The sequence below is a fragment of the Chiloscyllium punctatum genome, chromosome 5, assembly GCF_047496795.1.
Source record: "Chiloscyllium punctatum isolate Juve2018m chromosome 5, sChiPun1.3, whole genome shotgun sequence".
NCBI classification, from domain to species: domain Eukaryota; kingdom Metazoa; phylum Chordata; class Chondrichthyes; order Orectolobiformes; family Hemiscylliidae; genus Chiloscyllium; species Chiloscyllium punctatum.
The window spans coordinates 52,936,932-52,956,184 of record NC_092743.1 but is presented as its reverse complement, the minus strand read 5'-3'; the positions used below and the strand labels follow the sequence as shown (position 1 = coordinate 52,956,184).

General features: G+C 40.8%; 1 protein-coding gene across 9 annotated transcripts in view; it reads left to right on the top strand.

The window, feature by feature from the left end:
* Positions 1–19,253, top strand: part of LOC140477084 (RNA-binding Raly-like protein) — a 910,390-nt gene that overhangs the window by 715,107 nt on the left and 176,030 nt on the right. For all 9 annotated transcript variants that reach the window (XM_072570320.1, XM_072570322.1, XM_072570321.1 and 6 more), the window contains one exon: positions 3,199–3,249. In XM_072570320.1, the coding sequence (XP_072426421.1) occupies positions 3,199–3,249 (51 nt within the window). The remainder of the gene's footprint in view (positions 1–3,198; positions 3,250–19,253) is intronic.

Here is a 19,253-nt window from a genome sequence, read left to right as displayed (position 1 = left end):
GCTTAACAAACGGACATAAGTTTATAACACAAAGAAAAGGAAAAACAAAAATCTCTTATATTAAAGTCAATTTGGAAATATCATAAACAACAAAAAGAAAGATTCAACCCTTTTTCCCAGTACTATCCTTAACACTTAAGTAGTGAAATATCATTCCTATCGACATTTGTTAATTTCTTATCAAAACTGATGAGGTTGCAAACATTCATTTTGACAAATTTCTGCATATTCAGCAGATTTGATTCTCAGCATCACAACTAGGGACGTACAGCCATAGAGTAACTCATAACTTTTCTTACTGAATTGTAAGAAAAGAAAACAGATGCATTTTCATGTTATTTTGATTACTTTCATGTTACTCATCTGCTTGTACATATCTTATTCTTTTGAACTGAACTTGCATATGTCACTAACTTTTTCATCTGTCTCTGTCTGGATAGTACATATTAATTTAGTAAAAACTTCAGCCCATATCTAACCAGGTAACTCGTCAAGTCATTTAGCATAAATAGCATGATTTCTTGGAAATGCTGTTTTGACTCATTGCTAAAAGAAATGAGTTTCTGACCCTTAAAACCAAAGCTATCCCCTCACAGAACTGAAAGTCAAATACTCATTGACAACCCAAGTTTCCAAATAACAATCACAGAATCACAGAAGTGTAATAGAGCAGAAAGAGGCTGTTTGGGTGCATTGTGACTGTTCCAACTCTCCAAACAAGCATCATAATTTTGTGCCATCATCCAGCATTTTCTCCATATCCTTGCACATTGTGTGTATTTAAATAATCATCCAATACTCTCCCAAGAACTCAATTGAACATGCCTCTACCTGACTCCCAGACAATGTATTCTAGACCATATAATAATATAATAAATTAAGACCCTTCATCATAATAAGGCTGTATAAGTGGCATGTTCTAGGTCATAGGAAGCAAGTGCATCCATGGAACAGACTCATTGATGTAAGTACGTCAAGAAACAGCTTGGGTTTGTCTAAACGTGCTCATGCCAAACATCTTCATGAAATAATGACATTCAAGAAATACAAGCAGTAGCTAGGTTGCAAACAGGTTCCATTCTGGAGTCCATTCACAGATCAGTTTGAACACAAGTCAGAGCACAATGTAAGGTAATGTAGATCAACCATTGGTAAGTACAAGAAATGTTTAAAAGATCAGACCTTTAAAGTTAAAACCCTGGGTGCAATCACTATCACAAGTACGAGCATTTATAAGTCGGACATTCATAAGTTGGGGACTCCTTGTACCTGACCTGAAATCTAATAGAGGCAAATGTTTATTTGAAATTTCCATTTCTTTGTAACATCACCATTAGTGAAGACATTAAATGCACTAGATTAAATATCTGAGCAAATGTCTGCACTGCAAGAAGATATGCAGAGATTCCTAAGTGAATAGCCAGTTATCTGTGTGAAGTTTTAGCCGGTTTCTTGAAAAAAGTAGGACCTGCTGGATACTGTTCAAGAAAAGAACCATAATTGGAGCTAGAACATTGAGAAACATAAAGAAATTCAAAAACATTGCCACGGGTTCTGTGATCCAGGCTCAGCTGATGTGATACTGACAAGAGTTAGACTGGGTTGCTGTGAACGTGGTTATCAGTGACAACCCATTGCTTCATTGAACAAATAATGTTTATGAGTTATATTGTTCTGCAAATTACTGTGAGTAGCTTTATTGTAGACTGTCTAAGACATTTGTTATTCTTGTTTCATCTGCTTCAATAGAAAGCCCAAATGCAATTTTTACAATGGCAAGTCATTTAAAGATTCTGCAGAGAAATTAGAAGTCTGTAACTTTATTTTAATAATAATTCTCCATTTATGCATAAATACTTGATATTTTTACACACATTTTTAATAGATAACACAACTTTCTAGAACTTTTCATGTTATGCCTTCCTGGAGCAATTCCTTCCTTCCTTCTGTCAGAGGCTGTTTATCAAATAGCTATTCAACCAAACGCACCACCAGCAGGACTTCCCAGTGAATAAAATGCCTAGTATACGATTAGCACTCAGTTAACCCTCTCACTAGAATGTCAAGGAATGATTTTGCTTTCGTTCTTTCTAGTTACACAGCTAAAAAAAGAACTGGGTGTCTTAGCTGCTGAAGTAGTAATTGATGCCCTGAAAAGAGGTTTGGATAAATATATGAAAGAGAGAAAAATACAGGGGTTTTTGGAAAGTGCAAGGAAATGGATTTAACTAGATTACTTTTGGATTTGAAAGAGTCAACAGACCTGATGGGCCAAACGGTCACTTTCCAAACTGTATTATTCCATAATTATAATTATAGGCCCCATCCAGATCGCACATCGTGGTCTTCCCTCAACATGCCACTTAACCAAAGCTAACATGGTACTTATTAAAAATGTTATTAGGCACTGACTGCAATTTTAACCCCAGCTAAAGCAGGAAAGTCATTGTAGCCCCCGCATTAGTTAAAGGTCAGACGCAGAAGGGCCTTTCGGTGTTTTGTATGTTGCTTTCCTTTGTAGGGCCAGAAGGAGAAATCGCCCTCAATCATAGAAAGCAAGTTTAGCCTCCTCTGATCCCCACACATTCCAGCAGGATTCACCCCAACCTTCCGACTGTAAGAAACCTAACAAATCCCAACCCTCAAAGGTCCTGGATGCTGTCAGCATGTCCAATTTCCTCTAGGTTGGGTGACTTTTTGACATTGATTTTATGACAGTTATCTGCTACTACCTCGAGACCCATAATCAATAAACATCATTAATAAATGCAAAACAAATACTTGTGCAAAAAGTAAGTGACCTGTAGTCCAATCTAACTTTGAGAGAAAAACCCAATATGTTATCGAAATCCCTTTGTTTTTGATTATCCACCAATTGTATGTAAAGTTTCTGGAAGTCTAAATCAAAAGTAGGAAATTTCAAAAATGCACAGAATTCAAAACATTTTTGTCAGAATTAGTTAAAAGGAAGAATCCTGAAACTGACAGAATCTACAGAGTAATTGCAGTATTTCCTAATTTCAGTGCACCTCAGTTGTTTTGTCTATTAGATTTACTTACGTACAGAATGATGGTAGCATTTTCATTTGTATTAAATGTAGTTTAAATGGATCTAACAATCATCAATTTCTTTAAAATTGGAGAAATTAAATATTTTCTTCTAAAGCATCTCATTAAAGCTTATTTTTCCTTTTACAGCAGTGGTTATGACTTTGACTACGATTATTACAGAGATGATTTCTACAGTCGGTATGTATATTTATACTTCTTTTGCAAGATGTCCAATATTTAAGATTTGTCATTGACTTTAAATGATATTTAAATTGCTATGATGTGACTACTAAATTGATCAGCACATGCACCATTGTTGCAGTGGCAAAATATGGCTAATCACTCCAGAGAATCATCTGAAAGTTGACTGAATTACTAAAAGCTCCAAACTCAGTTAGACAAGGGACAATTTGCTGCACTCCATTGACAATTCATTCAAAGATAGAAAATCTATTGATACACATCTGTCATTACAATAATGAATAAAACCTCTAGTGGAAGAGGAACAGGACTTGGAGGAAAGTAACATAAATCTTGAACAATTTAATCAATTTTTGGTGATCAAATAGACAAGAAATTAATATAAATCTTGTCAATGCTTTCACAGTGCAATAATGAAAATGACAGTTGTTCAAAAACAAATCTAAAAGAAGTACAATGTTCTTATTAAAAAGGAGAAGATATAGAAGTTCCATTAAACGAGCAGTGACTTGACTCAATTTTATCTTTAAATGCTGATACATCACCAAATGGAATCAATTTTGCATATTACCCATCTGAAAATATTGAATACTACATTAATTAAAAAGTAGTACTTGCTAAGATTTCAACTGTAGACATATTTCTGTTGAAAACATCTCATAAATTACAGTGTAGAACTTGTAGTTATCACATTCACAAACTTATAGCACGGTAGCTCAGTGATTAGCACTGCTGCCTTACAGCGCCAGGGACACAGGTTTGATTCCTGCCTCAGGTGACTGCCTATGTGGAGTTTGCATGTTCTCCCCATGTCTGCGTGGGTTTCCTCTGGGTGCTCCAGTTTCCTCCCACAGTCCAAAGATGAGCAGGTTGAGGAGAGACAATGGCATGGTGATATTGGGCTTTTGCCCGAAACGTCGATTTTGCTGCTCCTCGGATGCTGCCTGAACTGCTGTGCTCTTCCAGCACCACTAATCCAAAATCTGGTTTCCAGCATCTGCAGTCATTGTTTTTACCTTATCATTGAACTGTTAATCCAGAGACCCAGGAGCTAATTTGAATTCTGCAATAGCAGATGGTGAAATAAGAATTAAATTTTGAATAAATTAAAATTAATGATGATAATGAATCCTTTGTCAATTGTTGGAAAAGCCCATCTGGCTCTCTAATGTCCTTTAGGGAAGGAAACTGGTATCCTTAACTGGTCTGGACTATATGTGACTCGAAACCCACAGCAATGTGGTTGACTTTTAACTGCTACCTGAGATGAGCAAAAAATGCTGGCCCAGATGGTGATGTCTTCAGCCCATGAACACATAAAAAAATGTTTAGGTTTGTTAGCTTTGGGAAATTGTCCATATTGTCAAAGGATGAGCAGGCTAGGTGGCTCGCCATGGTAACTGTAGAGTTGCAGGGATAGGGTGGGGAGCTGGGTCTGGGTGGGATGCTTTTGGAAGTTTAGTATGGACTTAATGGGCAGAATGACCTCTTTCTGCAAAGTAAGGATTCTGTGATTTCATAGATGAATGGTATTGAATCAGTTAAAAGACAAGTGGCATGAAAATTTGAGAGAGTGGATCTAAAGCTTCTCAGCAGATCATAGCCTTCCTTGATGCTTTAAATATTTCAGACTGCTGGGCAGAAGTACAAAATAAAACATTGCTTACTGGCTGAACTCAAGTCTGACTAAAGATCTGCTTTTATCAAAAATTAGTTCTCTCCATATTAACAACTTCCACTAGCATGATATGAAGATGATGGAATAACAAAATAGTCAGCTGCAAAAATTAACATATGTGAGGAATCTTCAAAGATCAGTGTGCCATTTCTTAGCAGTGTGTCTCCGCATGCATCACATTTGGCCATTATCCACACCCAAATCCATTTTCAGTTCCCTCACTTATATTGATATGTTTACTTCAGAAAGAGTAAAGAGAAACAGAAATCTACATTAGCAATGACAGTTCCAGGTATTTTGAAATTAAGAATAACATTCAAATTGAAAGAAATATAATGAAGAACTAAGGATCAACAGCATCTTTTCTCCCATTGACCTGAACATTCTATCTTTTTGCCTATTTTTGTGCATCAGCATTGATTAGATATCCAAACTTGAAATCATCATTCTTACCTCTGCATTAAGAGTTTTGAGTTCAACTCCTTCTTGAGGACAAGAGCACAACAATCTAGCTTATGATCCAGGACAGTTTTGAGGGAGTGCTGTATTTCCAAAGGTCTTTAAGATGAGATGTTACATCGAGTGGATGGATACATTCACAAGACACCTGTTTGATGAAGGCTAGGGAATTACTCTGTATTCTTGTCAGTATTATCCCTCACTGACATCAACAAAACAGATGATCAAGTTATTATCGTATTGCTGTTTGCTATACACAAATTAGCTGCTATGTTTTCTACATTACAGCAATGACGACACATCAAAATTACTGCATTGGCACTGAGCATTTTCAGAGATTTGGTGGTCAGCCATGGCAGTACATAAATACACATCTTTGTTTCCTCCTTTGGCTTCTTTATTGTGCAACTTCAAATGCTGATTTTCATTCCGAGTTTCAGGGAGGGGGCTGGGGTGCAGTGCTGAGCTGACCTGAGCAAGGATAAATCTTGCCTCAGTAAACCAAGTTTGTAAAAGTGGCCACTTGCACTTTGGATTTTCAGAAGAGGGGGTTGGGACTGATTGTGAGTCAGGCCAGGTGACCTGAAAAGAACTTCAGAGCATATCCAGCTCCGAAAGCAGGCTAAATAAAAGCCTGACTGGGGACACCAATACTGTATGTAAAGCTTAAAAATAAAGAATCGAACAGAAAAAATGGTTTATGTTCTGTTAGGACAAGAAATCTCCCTCCCACTCCACCTGCAAACCCACTATTCGGAGAAGATAATTTTTTTCCCCCATAGTGTACAAAACTGAGGAAGTTATGATAACTATTTTTGAAAAATTGGTACAGCCAATTAGAGTATTCTGTCCAGTTCTGGGCACCACACTTCAAGTTTTAGAGGGTGCTGAAACGATTTAGGGGAATGACTCCATGCACAAATAGCTTCAATTACATAGTTAGATTGAAGTAGTTAGTGTCATTCTCAAAAGGCAAGTTCAAGAAGAAATTTGATAGAGGTATTTAAAATCCTGGAGCATCTAAAAAGACTAGGTAGAGGGAAATTGTTCCTACTGAATGAAAGGGTCACAAACCACAGGACACAGATTTAACATGAATTGCAAAAGAATTAACTTAAGGATAAATGTTTTTTTACACAGCAAGTGGTCAAGATCTTGATTGCAGCATGGTGGGTGGAAATGCAATTGTTCTCGAAAGAGAATTGGATTGGTAACTGATGAAGAAACATCGCAAGGCAATGATGAAAAGGCAAGAGAATGGGATTAGCTGAGCTACTCTTACAGTGAACTGCCAAAGACAAGAGGCTGGAAGACTTTAAACGTAGAGTTACGACAGTGCGAAAAGAGGCCATTCAGCCCATTGACCTCATACTGACCCTCCAGCATCCCCCCCAGACCCATCACCCTATGCAACCCTGTAACCGTGTATTTCCCATAACTAATCACCTGGTGTGCATGTCCAGGGCAATTTAGCATGGCCAATTCATCTAACCTGCACACCTTTGGACTGTGGTAGAAAATTGGAGCGTCCGGCAGAAACTCAGGCAGACAAAGGGAGGTTTGAGAAGATTTGTAGCTCAAGTTGAGGTTCTGGATGTATGTTTGCTCACTGAGCTGGAAGGTATGTTTTCAGATGTTTCGTCACCATACTAGATAACATTATCAGTGAGTCTCCAGTGACACACTGGTGGTATGGCCCGGTTTTTATTTGTGTTCAGGTTTCTTTGGGTTGGTGATGCCATTTCCTGTGGTGATGTCATTTCCTGTTCTTTTTCTCGGGGGTGGTAAATGGGATCCAAGTCAAGAGGAAGGACACCACTTTGACTGGGATGACATGTCTATCCTTGGACAAGCCAAACAGAGACACGCACAAGAATTCCTAGAAGCATGGCATTCCAACCAGAACTCTATCAACAAACATATTGACTTGGATCCCATTTACCACCTCCTGAGAAAAAGAATAGGAAATGACATCACCAACCCAATGAAACTTGAACTCATAAATAAAAAGCAGGCCATACCACCAGAGCTTCTCTGGAGGCTCACTGATGATTTTACCTAGTATGGTGATGAAATGTCTTCCAGCTCAGCAAGCAAACTTATATCCAAGACACAAGGAGAAATTGCAAACTCCACGCAGTCATCCAAGGCTGGAATCGAACCAGGATCCCTGGTGCTGTGAGGCAACAGTGCAACCACTGAGCCAACCACTGTGCTGCCCAAACGATTATCAACTGTATGATTTCTGAGATTTTAAAATTACAGTAATTGGAATTGCAGCACTAAATTATATTTATACAAAGTGCAACAGAAACCTGTTCTCTCTATTCCAAAAAGCTGTTAATGTTAGTTCAACTGGGAATTTGAAAACTAGATTGATAGTTTGTTTCTTTAGGGAAGGATATTAAAGGATATTTAATTAAAGTGGAGAAATGGAGATATAATTTGGATAAGCCATGGTGTTAATGAAATGATGGAACAGGTTCAAAGGGCTGAATGATCTCTTTCGGTTCCAATGTTCCTAACATCTCTGCAGCTTACATTTGGATGGCCACTTCATTTTCTGACACTTCTAGATTCAGTCTGACTTGTCCAACGCAACCACTTTTCCTGTCCAGAGACTTTGTTCTGAATTTAGTTACTTCTGGAGTGGACCCGAGCTCCAGTCATGACTTTTTCCTATCCACGGCATATTTTTATTGTCTGCTGTACTGTCAACTTCGGTATTTTTTCATGCCATAATTCAGATATGACATCAGTTATTCAGAGAATGTAAACAGCTCATCTTTATGACACAAGACGGCATTAATAAGTTAATTATCTAGTTTAATGTCACATAATTTTTAGTTTTTCAGTGATATACCTTTTAGATAGCTTGTATCAAGCACTAAATAATTGTAGTCAAAGTTTGTTTGTGGCAACTAATTAAACTATTGAAAGAAAAGCTGATTTAAGAAAACCACTTATGTAGTGCCATCTGAACAATTATGAGACAATTTAAATTTATCTATTAATAGCCTTAATGAATATTCTAATGTGAATTATGCTAAAATACGAGAACCCATTAAAGTGCTTAGTTGCATCTTAAGCTATAATAGACTTTCAATCTGGTATCAAACATAAAATATGCAGGAGCACTTATGATTAGCATATATCAAGTGATATTTAAAAGCTAATTATTAATATAAGATGCTAAGAAAATGTAAATTATTTTAATGTTTTCAAAATACCATATGCCCATGTTGTGCCACTGCATTTTCATAAAAGAAATAACATTTATTTTTACTGTAATTCATGACCTAATAATGAAATCACACTTTCATAAATCGCTTACTTCAAAGTTATACATTCCCATTATTGTGTCAGCGAATTACTAATCACAGAGGAAAAGAGAATTCTAAATTTGTCATGAAAAGCTTTAGGATTTCATTTTCATTTTCAGCAGGAGTAGAAAACTGGCAGAAGTAGATCAGTCCCAATTTTTCTTACAGTTTTTCTACCTTCATAACTATGGGTTACAATTTGCAAGCAAGAAACCTTTAACAATTCAGCAAAGAAAATATATGATTTGAAAGATAACACAATGAAAATAAACTAAAGGTGATGAAGATAAAATGGATTTGGGGGCTGATAGTCATTACACAGGCATCTGCTTCACTGATGAACATCTTGATACATTAAATTAATAAGTTAGCTTTCAAATGCAAGAAAAATATCTCAGAGCATGATTCCATCTGCCTTCTAGTGATATGAACGATCAAGGTACCATGTATTAGACATCATGCCAGAGTTTGTCCAGTGCTGTGGGGAACCAACAAGTTTGCAATAAATTTGTGGCTCAGCAATTACTCAGGTTAAGTGTGATTGTTCCCCATATGGGCATCTATTTATGGATCTTCAGATGGCTGAATGGGCCAATTCAGATTCCACAGACTCTGTTGCAGTGTTGGCATTAGTGGGTGGTAATGGTGATTGGAGATGGTGGTGTGTAAGCCTTCCTAATGTTCTGTCTCTCATCAAACAAGAGTCACTTCAGCGGTGATCATTTTCATGGTGTATAGCTCTCAAAGTGGATGATGTTTCTCCAGTGATTCTGGTTTGTAGTCATGTCTTCCCTGTTGTTGATATGGAACTTCTTGGAGTTGGTTTGGATATTATCTTTGAAATGTTTTTTTGAGCCACTAGGGGCACACTGACTTTCCTGAAGCTGGGAGTACATGATCTGTCTGGGAGATGTGAGTTGGGCATTCAATGACATGGGCAGTCCATCAGAGTTGCTGTTGAATTGTGGTGGTGGTGATGCAGGTTATGTTGGCCTTGTTCAAGATGCTGGCGTTAGTGCGCTTGCCTTCCCAGGTGATCCACAGGAACTGTTGTTGGGATCTCTAGTGGTGGTGTTCCAGTGCTTTAAGGTGCCTAGTGTAGGTAGTCCACATTTCAGTTCCATATAGGACAACAGTTTTGTAGGCAAGTTTAGTCTGGGCTTGTAGGTCATAGTCTTCAAGCACCCTTCTTCTAAGTTCGGCATAGGCTCGACTGGCACAGCTCAGATGGTATTGTATTTGGCATCAACGTTGGCCTTGGAGGAGAGAAGGCTGCCAAGATATGGGAAGTGATCCACATTTTCAATGCAATGTTTGTTGACCATTATTGTAGAAGGGCTGGAGGGACTGTTTCATGGTGCTTGATGGAGTACTAGAGTTTTGTTTTATATTAAGGTTAAGGCCTAGGAGCTTATATGCCCTGGAAAAGTCATCCAAAATGCTTTACAGATCCTCTGCAAAGTGTGTTGCAGTGGTTTTAGAACATAGATAGAAAAGTACAGCACAGAACAGGCCCTTTGGCCCACGATGTTGTGCCGAGATTTAATCCTAATGTCAAATAGAGTAACTTAACCTATGCACCCCTCAACTCACTGCTCTCCATGTGCATGTGCAGCAGTCGCTTAAATGTCCCCAATGACTCTGCTTCCACCACCACCGCTGGCAATGCATTCCATGCATTCACAACTCTCTGCGTAAAGAACCTACCTCTGATGTGTCCTTTATACCTTCCTCCTAATATCTTCAAACTATGACTTCTTGTACTAGTCAATCCTGCACTGGGGAAAAGTCTCAGGCCATTGATTCTATCTATTCCTCTCATTATTTTGTACACTTCGATCAGATCTCCTCTCTTCCTCCTTCTCTTCAGAGAGAAAAGTCTGAGCTTATTCAACCTCTCTTCATAAGGCAAGCCCTCCAGTCCAGGCAGCATCCTTGTAAACCTTCTTTGCAACCTCTCCAAAGCCTCTGTATCTTTCCTATAGTAGGGCGACCAGAACTGGACACAATATTCCAAGTGTGGTCTCACCAGGGACTTGTAGAGAAGCAAAACCTTGTGGCTCTTAAACTCAATCCCCCTGTTAATGGAAGCCAAAACACCATATGCTTTCTTAACAACCCTATCTACTTGGGTGGCAACTTTGAGGGATCTATGTACTTGCACACCCAGATCCCTCTGTTCCTCCACACTGCCAAGAATCCTGTCTTTAAACCTATATTCAGCATTCGGGTTCGGACTTCCAAAGTGCATCACTTTACATTTATCCAGGTTGAACTCCATATGTCATTTCTCAGCCCAGCTCTGCATCCTGTGTCACGCTGCAGCCTGCAGTAGCCCTCTATAGTATCGACGGCACCTCCAACCTTTGTGTCATCTGCAAATTTACTAACCCACCCCTCAACCTCCTCATCCAAGTCATTTATAAAAACTACAAAGAGCAGAGGCCCAAGAACAAAGCCCTTTGGGATCCCACTCAACACTGACCTCCAGGCAGAATACTTCCCATTTACAACCACTCTCTGCCTTCTGTCATGCAGCCAATTCTGAATCCAGATAGCCAAATCTCCCTGTATCCCATACTTCCAGACATTATGAATGAGCCTACCATGGGGAAGCCTATCAAATGCCTTGCTGAAGTCAATATACACCACATCCACTGCTCGACCTTCATCAACCTGTCTTGATGCCTCCTCAAAGAACTCAGTAAGATTTGTGAGGCATGACCTGCCCCTCACAAAGCCATGCTGACTGCCTTTAATCACATTATGCTTTGCCAAGTAGTCATAAATCCTATCCCTCAGAATTCTTTCCAAAACTTTGCTGACCACAGATGTAAGACTGACTGGTCTGTAATTGCCAGGGATTTCCCTATTACCCTTCTTGAAAACCGGAACAACATTCGCCTCCTTCCAATCTTCCAGTACGACTCCTGTGGAGAGTGAGGAGGCAAATATCCTCGCCAGCCACTTAGCAACCTCCTTTCTCACTTCCTAGAGCAGCCTAGAATAAATCTAGTCTGGCCCTGGAGACTTAGCAATCTTAATGTTTTCCAAAATTTCCAGCACATCAACTTCATCAATCTTGATCTGGTCAAGACTGTATCCCAGCTCCTCTAAGTTTTCATTTACAACAAGTTCCCTTTCCTTGGTGAAAACCGAAGCAAAAAACTCATTTAGGGCTTCCCCTATCTGCTCAGATTCCACGCACAAGTTCCCTCCACTATCCCTGATCGTCCTACCTTCTCCCTAGTCATTCCCTTATTCCACACATATGAATAAAATGCCTTTGGGTTCTCCCTAATCCTTCTTGCCAAGCCTTTTTGTGCCCCCTCCTGGATCTCCTCAGTCCAATTCTGAGCTCCTTTCTAGCTAGCCTGTAATCCTCTAAAGCTGTGCTAGATCCTCGCTTCCTCCACCTTACGTAAGCTGCCTTCTTCCTTTTGACGAGAAGTTCCTCTGTTCTTGTCATCCAAAGTTCCTTAATCTTACCCCTTCTTACCTGTCTCAGAGGAACAAATTTGTGCATCACTCACAACAACTGCTCCTTAAATAGTCTCCACATGTCTGCTGTGCCCTTTCTGTGGAACAATTGCTCCCAGTCTGTAATTCCCAACTCCTGTCTGATAGCATCATAATTTCCTTTTCCCCAATTAAATATCTTCCCTTGGTAACTGCTCCTTTTACTCTCCAAGGTTATGCTAAATGTGAGGCAGTTGTGATCACTTTCACCAAAGTGCTCTCCCATCGTGAGATCTGACACCTGTCCTAGCTTGTTGCAAAGCACCAAATCCAAAATGGCCTCTCCCCTCATCAGTCTGTCTATATACTGAGTAAGGAAACCCTCCTGAACACACCTGACAAAAACGGCTCCATTCAAACCATCTGCACTTCAGAGGTTCTAGTCAATGTTGGGAAATTTTAAATCACCTATAACAACAACCAACATTTTTCCAGAATCTGCTCACCTATGAGATCTTCAATCTCTTTACTGCTATTAGGTGGTGTGTAGAAAACCCCCAATGCGGTGGCTGTTCCCTTGCTATTCCTAACTTCCACCCATACTGACTCAGTAGACAAATCTTGCTCAACAACCTTCGTTTCTGTAGCTGTGATGCACTCTCTGATTAGCAATGCTATACCCCCTCCTGTTTTTCCACCCTCCCTGTTCTTTCTAAACATTCTAAACCCTGAAACATCAAGCAACCATTCCGGCTCCTGTGAAACCCACGTCTCTGTTATGGCCACAACATCGTAGCCCCAAGGACTGACCCATGCTCTAAGTCCGTCACTCTTATTTCAGACACTCCTTGCATTAAAGCAGACATTCTTTAACCGATCCCTTTGTTTCATCGCGTAAGAAACCTTCCTGATAGGACATATTGAATCTATCACTGTTCCGTCTGCAACTGACCCCCTCTCAGACATGTAGCTCTGATTCCCACCCCCCTACCAAACTAGTTTAAACCCTCCCAAATCATACGAGCAAATCCCCCACCCAGGACATTTATGCTCCTCCAGTTCAGGTGTAACCTGTCCTTCATGTACAGGTCCCACCTTCCCCAGAAGGTATTCCAATGGTCTAGGTATCTGAAGCCCTCCCTTCTACACCAGCCTCGCAGCCACATGTCAAGCTGCATTTACTGACTGTTCCTCATCTCACAGTCTCGTGGCACCGGTAGCAAACCTGAGATCACTACTCTACTCGTCCTGCTCTTCAGCTTCCAATCTAACTCTCTGTACTCACCATTCAGATCCTCAGTCCCTTTCCTGGCTATATCATTGGTGCCAATATATACCACGATTTCTGGCTGCTCACCCTCCCCCTTCAGAATCTTGTAAACCTGATCGGCATATTGTTGTCAGTATATTGAATCTTCAAGTTGGAGATGGTGGAGATCTTGCCCTTGGCCTTGAACTTATTAAAGTTAAACAGCCTGCCATTATTACGGTAAAATATTTTAATTCCCTTGTGCAAGTTTTGACCAGTGAGGTCATGGATAGCAAAAAGAATCAAGAATGAAGATGGTGAATAGGGCGGGTGCAACGATGCAGCCGTGCTTAATCTCGTGTCCACAGTGAAAGGCTCAGGCTCCAATCCACAGTTGCTAAGCACTGTCACAGACATATCATCATACAGCAACCTAGCATCCTAATGAATCTATTAGGGCAGCATATTGTGACACTATCCACCAGAGAGACTGACAATTAACAGTGTCAAAGGCCTTAGTTAGGTCGATGAAGGCCAAGTAGAGCAGTTGGTTCTGTTCCTGCCGTTGTTCTTGTAATTGACGTGCTGCAAGGATCATTTCTGTTGTTCCTCAGGACGGGCAGAAGCCATATTGCAATTTAGGGAGTATTTCCTGAGGTAATGGCTGCATCTATTGGCAATAAATGTACAAATACTTTGCGAGTGGTTGACAGAAGGGAGATGCCTCTGTAATTCCCATAATCAGCCTTGTCATCCTTTTGAATACAGTTATAAATCAGAGATCGCTAAGTTCTGAGGGAAGTTCTTCTTTCAGCCAAATCTTCAAGAGCAAAGCATGTATGTGTTCATGGAGCTATGGGCCACTCTCCTTTAGGATCTATGCAGGAATCCCATCAGGACCAGCAGCCTTGTTCTTTCTTAGGCTCTTTAAGGCATCTTGTACTTCAGTTACACTGGGACATTCTCCTATTGTCACCTTGCATGGATCTCTTTGGGATTTGGCTGATCATTTCTAAGGTAACATTAGAATTACGATTGAGGAGTTCTTGGAAATTGGAGAAAGTGAGGACTGTAGATGCTCGAGATCATAGTCAAAACATGTGGCATTGGAAACGTGCAGCAGGTCAGGCAGCATCTGAGGAGCAGGAGAGTCGATGTTTTAAACATTGACTCTTCATCAGGAATGTGGGAATTTCCAGGGGTCTTGAATTGTCCTATCTGTCCATCTTCCCTCCCACCTATCCGCTCCACCCTCCACTCTGACCTATCACCGTCACTGCCATGTCCATCTACCAATTGCATTCCCAGCTACCTTCTCCCAGCCCCTCCCCCTCCCATTTATCTCTCAACACTCCCCACCCCACTTTCCTGATGAAGAGCTTATGCTCGAAACATCAACTCACCAGCCCCTTGAGTTCTTGGAAATGCTCTCCCTAGCGGGTGTTTATTGCATTGTTGCCCATGAGCAGTTTGTGTCCATCTTTAGAGCCCAGAGAGTTTAGACTGTGGTAGCTTGGATCATATACTGCCGTGATATCGCTGAAGAAGCCTTATGTGTCACCGCCATCTGCCAGGTCCAGGATTTCCAAGGCCTTAACAGTCCATCATTTGTTTTTGAGATCCCTTACCCTCTTCTGGACATCAGCCTTATCTTTAGCATAGGCCCTTCTTTTAGTCTTGCAACTGATGTTAGTCTGCCAGTTACAGAGAACTATCCTTTTCTTGGAGATGAGCTGTTCAATTTCTATGTCATTCTCATCAAACCACTTCTGATGGCCTCTGGACTTGTACCCGAGGGTGTTATTGCAGGTACTGAGAATGGTTGATTTAAGGAGACTCTAGTGTTCTCCCATGTCAACTGGATATTCCTGAGGTAGGTTTTAGCAAGTGAAACCTGTAGATGTTGCATAGTGACCATGTCACCCAGGCTCTTGATGTTGCATCTTGGCCAGGTCTGCTTTTTCTGAACCCTCCTCTTTCTGTGTAGTCTGATGGTCATTGTGGAACAGATAAGGTAGTGATCAGTCCAGCATCATCTGAGTTGATCATAGCCCTTCACATCCCTGAAGCAAACAATGACATAATCAATGAGATACCATTGCTTTGAGAGTTGGTGCCTGCGAGATGCTTTGCATTTGTTTTTCTGATGGAAGAATATGTTTGTGATAGCAAGGTTGAACTCAGTGCATTTTGTGAGAAGGACTCCATTGGAGTTGATGTTATCAATACCTTCCCTTTATTTGGTGCCATTTCAAAGGCTGTGATCTCAACCAAACCTGGCATTGAAGTCTCCAAGAAGAATTATCTTGTCCTCCTTGGAGATGCTTGACAACAGTGTTGGCATAGAAAGTCTCCTTTACTTCCTCCTCGGAGTCAAGTGTTGGGGCATAAGCGATCATTTGGTTGTTGGTGAGCATCAGGCAGATGGTCATGAGTTGGTCATTGATCCCCACAGGAAGTTCAGAGAGGCAACTGATGAGCTGGTTCTTAATTGTGAATCAACACCGTGAATTTTGGGCTCATCAACAGCCTTCCCTTTCCAGAAGAAGATGTAACCACCTTTCATTTCCTTCAATTGTTCTTCGTCTGCAAGGGAGGTTTTGGAAAGAGCAGCTGGGTTGATCTGGAATCTCTTCAGTTCTCTGGCTATGATCTCAGTTCTTCTCTCAGGTCAGTCACTGTTAGCTGTGTACATCACGGTTCTTACTTTGCAGGCTTCAAAGTTTATTATTCTTCATGTGGGTAATCCCTCTGGACACAATAATCCAGTCAGGAGTTTTTAGCGCATCCCCTCCTCTATTGGGTTGAGCAGAGCAGATCCTAAATAGAGTTGCTCAGCTGTGGGCTCAGCCACCAAAATGCTTTGTCCACCTTGTTCAGGAGCAATACAACTGAATCTGACACCCATCACCTGCTGGGTGAGTTTGTGCCTAGGGGCTTCCAAATATCACAAAACTGTTCCCTTCACCACGAGCTGATGGCCAAAGGAATGTAAGTAGGACTGGTACATCTTGGGAGGGCACCTGTGTGACTGCTTCTAACATGGGGAGGTTGATACACAGACAGCCACCACATGATTCTTGATAGATAGAGGTCAAAGCCAGTGGCATAGAGACCAAGATCACTGGCGACCCTTCTCTGTTGCAGCCTTCATTCATCTTCATAACTATTGTGATAGTCTAATTTATGTTCAGCTATCACCCTCCAGCTCTGCTGTTGAGCTCTTTATGGATTGAGCTAATGGAAAGTGGGAGAACTCACTATCTACGTATACAACTAACAGCTGTAATTTATTATTTAATATTCGAAAAACAAAAGCATTAGCCGCTCATGTGTATACCCTCTGTCCTTCCACCTGGTACAGAGGAGTGCCTTGTACAAGCTGCACAATGTCCAATTCTATTCCTTTATCTGCTTCTTGGACATTTCCTTGCATTCTGCTTTGCCATCAGACTGGAGGGCTGTCTACACAAGAGTTCTTCCACTTTCCATTTGGGATCTAGGGTGGAGGCTGTTGCATGCAGCAGTCCCATGCAATTTTAGGTTAAGTTGGTTCATGGACTCACAGTCCAACTGTTTGTTGTGCAGTGCTAGGAAGTCTAGTGGACCATGTGTATGCTGGTTGTGGGCAGTTTGATCCCCTTTTCAGTTATTTCAGAAATCTTTGTTGTTCTTTTTGGTTGCAGTCCAGCTACACACTCTTAATCTTTGGGCACCCAGTGAGGAGAGGAGCAGATAAGTCGGACACCTCCTTGCAGGTCTGCTCCTTGGCCTGGGCCTGGCCAAAGTGGTCATCAACAGAACCAGGCAGCAGGCAGTGGAGGGAGTCAGAGTTCCTGACTGCCTTCTCCTCATGTGGCTATGTTTGTGCCCAGGTGTCCTTGGAGCTAGAGTGGGAGTTTCACCCCCCCCCCCCCCCCCCCCCCAATACTCTCGATGCTTTTGAGAGGTGGAGTACCTTATTTCCTTCGCCAACTGCATTTTGATTTTATCGCCTTCCTCTCTTCTTACTTTGCCTTGCACTGCCCTTGACGAACTTTGTGAGTAAATTAATAATTAAGTAGAAACGCGAGTGATTTAGTGGTGGTGGATAATGCTGCAAAGTAACACGGGCAATTTGGCAACGGGAAGAAATACCATTCAGCTGAGCATGAAAGTGTTTCTGGATATATAAAAACAGAAACACTGTAAAAAAGGAAAAAGAAACAAAAGCATTAGTCTCACTGTGAAGAGTGTCTTTCTTCAAGTTTAGCTTAAACTGATAAGGATGTAGGCTGGCTTCTGCCATAATGAATGGAAAACTGATGAGTTGACATTCGGATCAACACTCTCCAGTGAACTGAGTCAGGTTATTGAGTGCAAACTATTTTGTCTTTTGCCAGCCAGTTAATTTAAACAGATTGAACTGACTGCTATCCGAGGCACCAGAGATAATAGCTTATCAATTGAGTAAAAATTGATTTACAGCAAAAAAAAATCCAAATCACTCATAGAACTTTAGTTTTGACTTCCTTCAGTTTGACTTTTTACTGATGATCATTTATGGTTTTGAATCAATTCAGCTGCATTTCATGGTATTTACTGTATTGCCACAAATACAAAAGTTACCTCACAAAAAATAATTTCAGATCTGACAAGGGTATTCTGACTGATCTCCAAGAACAGAAGTAACCAAAAATGGGATGTTAATTATATTAAAAATGGTACTTAAGACCATAAGACAGAGGAGCGGAAATTAGACCATTCATCCCATTGAGTCTGCTCCACTATTCAATCATGGCTGTTAAATCTCTCAACCCCATTCTCCCGTTTTCTCCCCATAACCCTTGATCCCTTTGACAATCAAGAATCTGTCTATCTCAGTTTTAAATATACTCAATTACCTGACCTTCACAGCCTTCTGTGGCAATGAATTCCATAGATTCATCACTCTCTGGCTGAAGATGTTTCTCCTTTCCTCTGTTCTAAAAGGTTTTCCCTTTACTCTAAGGCTGTACCCTCAGGTCCTAGTCTCTCCTACCAATGGAAACATCTTCCCAACGTCTACTCTGTCCATACCATTCAGTATTCTGTATGTTTCAGTTAGATGCCCCCTCATCCTTCTAAACTCCATCGAGTATAGACCCAGAGTCCTCAAATATTCCTCCTATGTTAAACTTTTCATTTCTGGACTACTTCTCATGAACCTCCTCTGACCATACTCCAGGGCAAGTACATCCTTCCTGAGATATGGGGCCCAGATTTGCACACAATATGCCAAATGTGTACTTACACCATTAGTAGCGTATCTCAAAGGCCTATCTATTCCAGGAGGCCTCAAACTGTGCTGGATTGCTTGTCTTCTTTCTTTTAAGGAAGCAGAGGGAAAAGGAAATCAACTGAGTTCCAATGTGGACTCCAAAGGCATTCCTACATCAATTGTTGAACAAATCTGCTTTCATTTAACATAAGAGGCAATGCTCTTCCATCTTGACCATGTACCCCACAGCGTTGGAAACCTAGTTTGAAGAACGTAGAATTTTCAGCTCTGCTTTTCACCAGGATGGACAGCATCTCTGCCATGGTGAAAATGCTGGAAAATATCAGGAATCTCAAATCTAACCCCTCACCTCAGTTTCACAGGCAGGCGTTTGGCTTTGACAGTGGTTCAGATGTATGCGGTTTCTGAGAGTAGTTGCCAACATAAATGACCAACTACCTTCATTGAGATGGTATTTGGGATTCCCCAGAAAGTGGAACATGGAATGTGGACACTCCTCAAGGCGTTTTGTTCTCAGTGTATGTCTTTGGACAGCCAAGACACACATTTGGACAGCTGTGATACCCCTGCAGA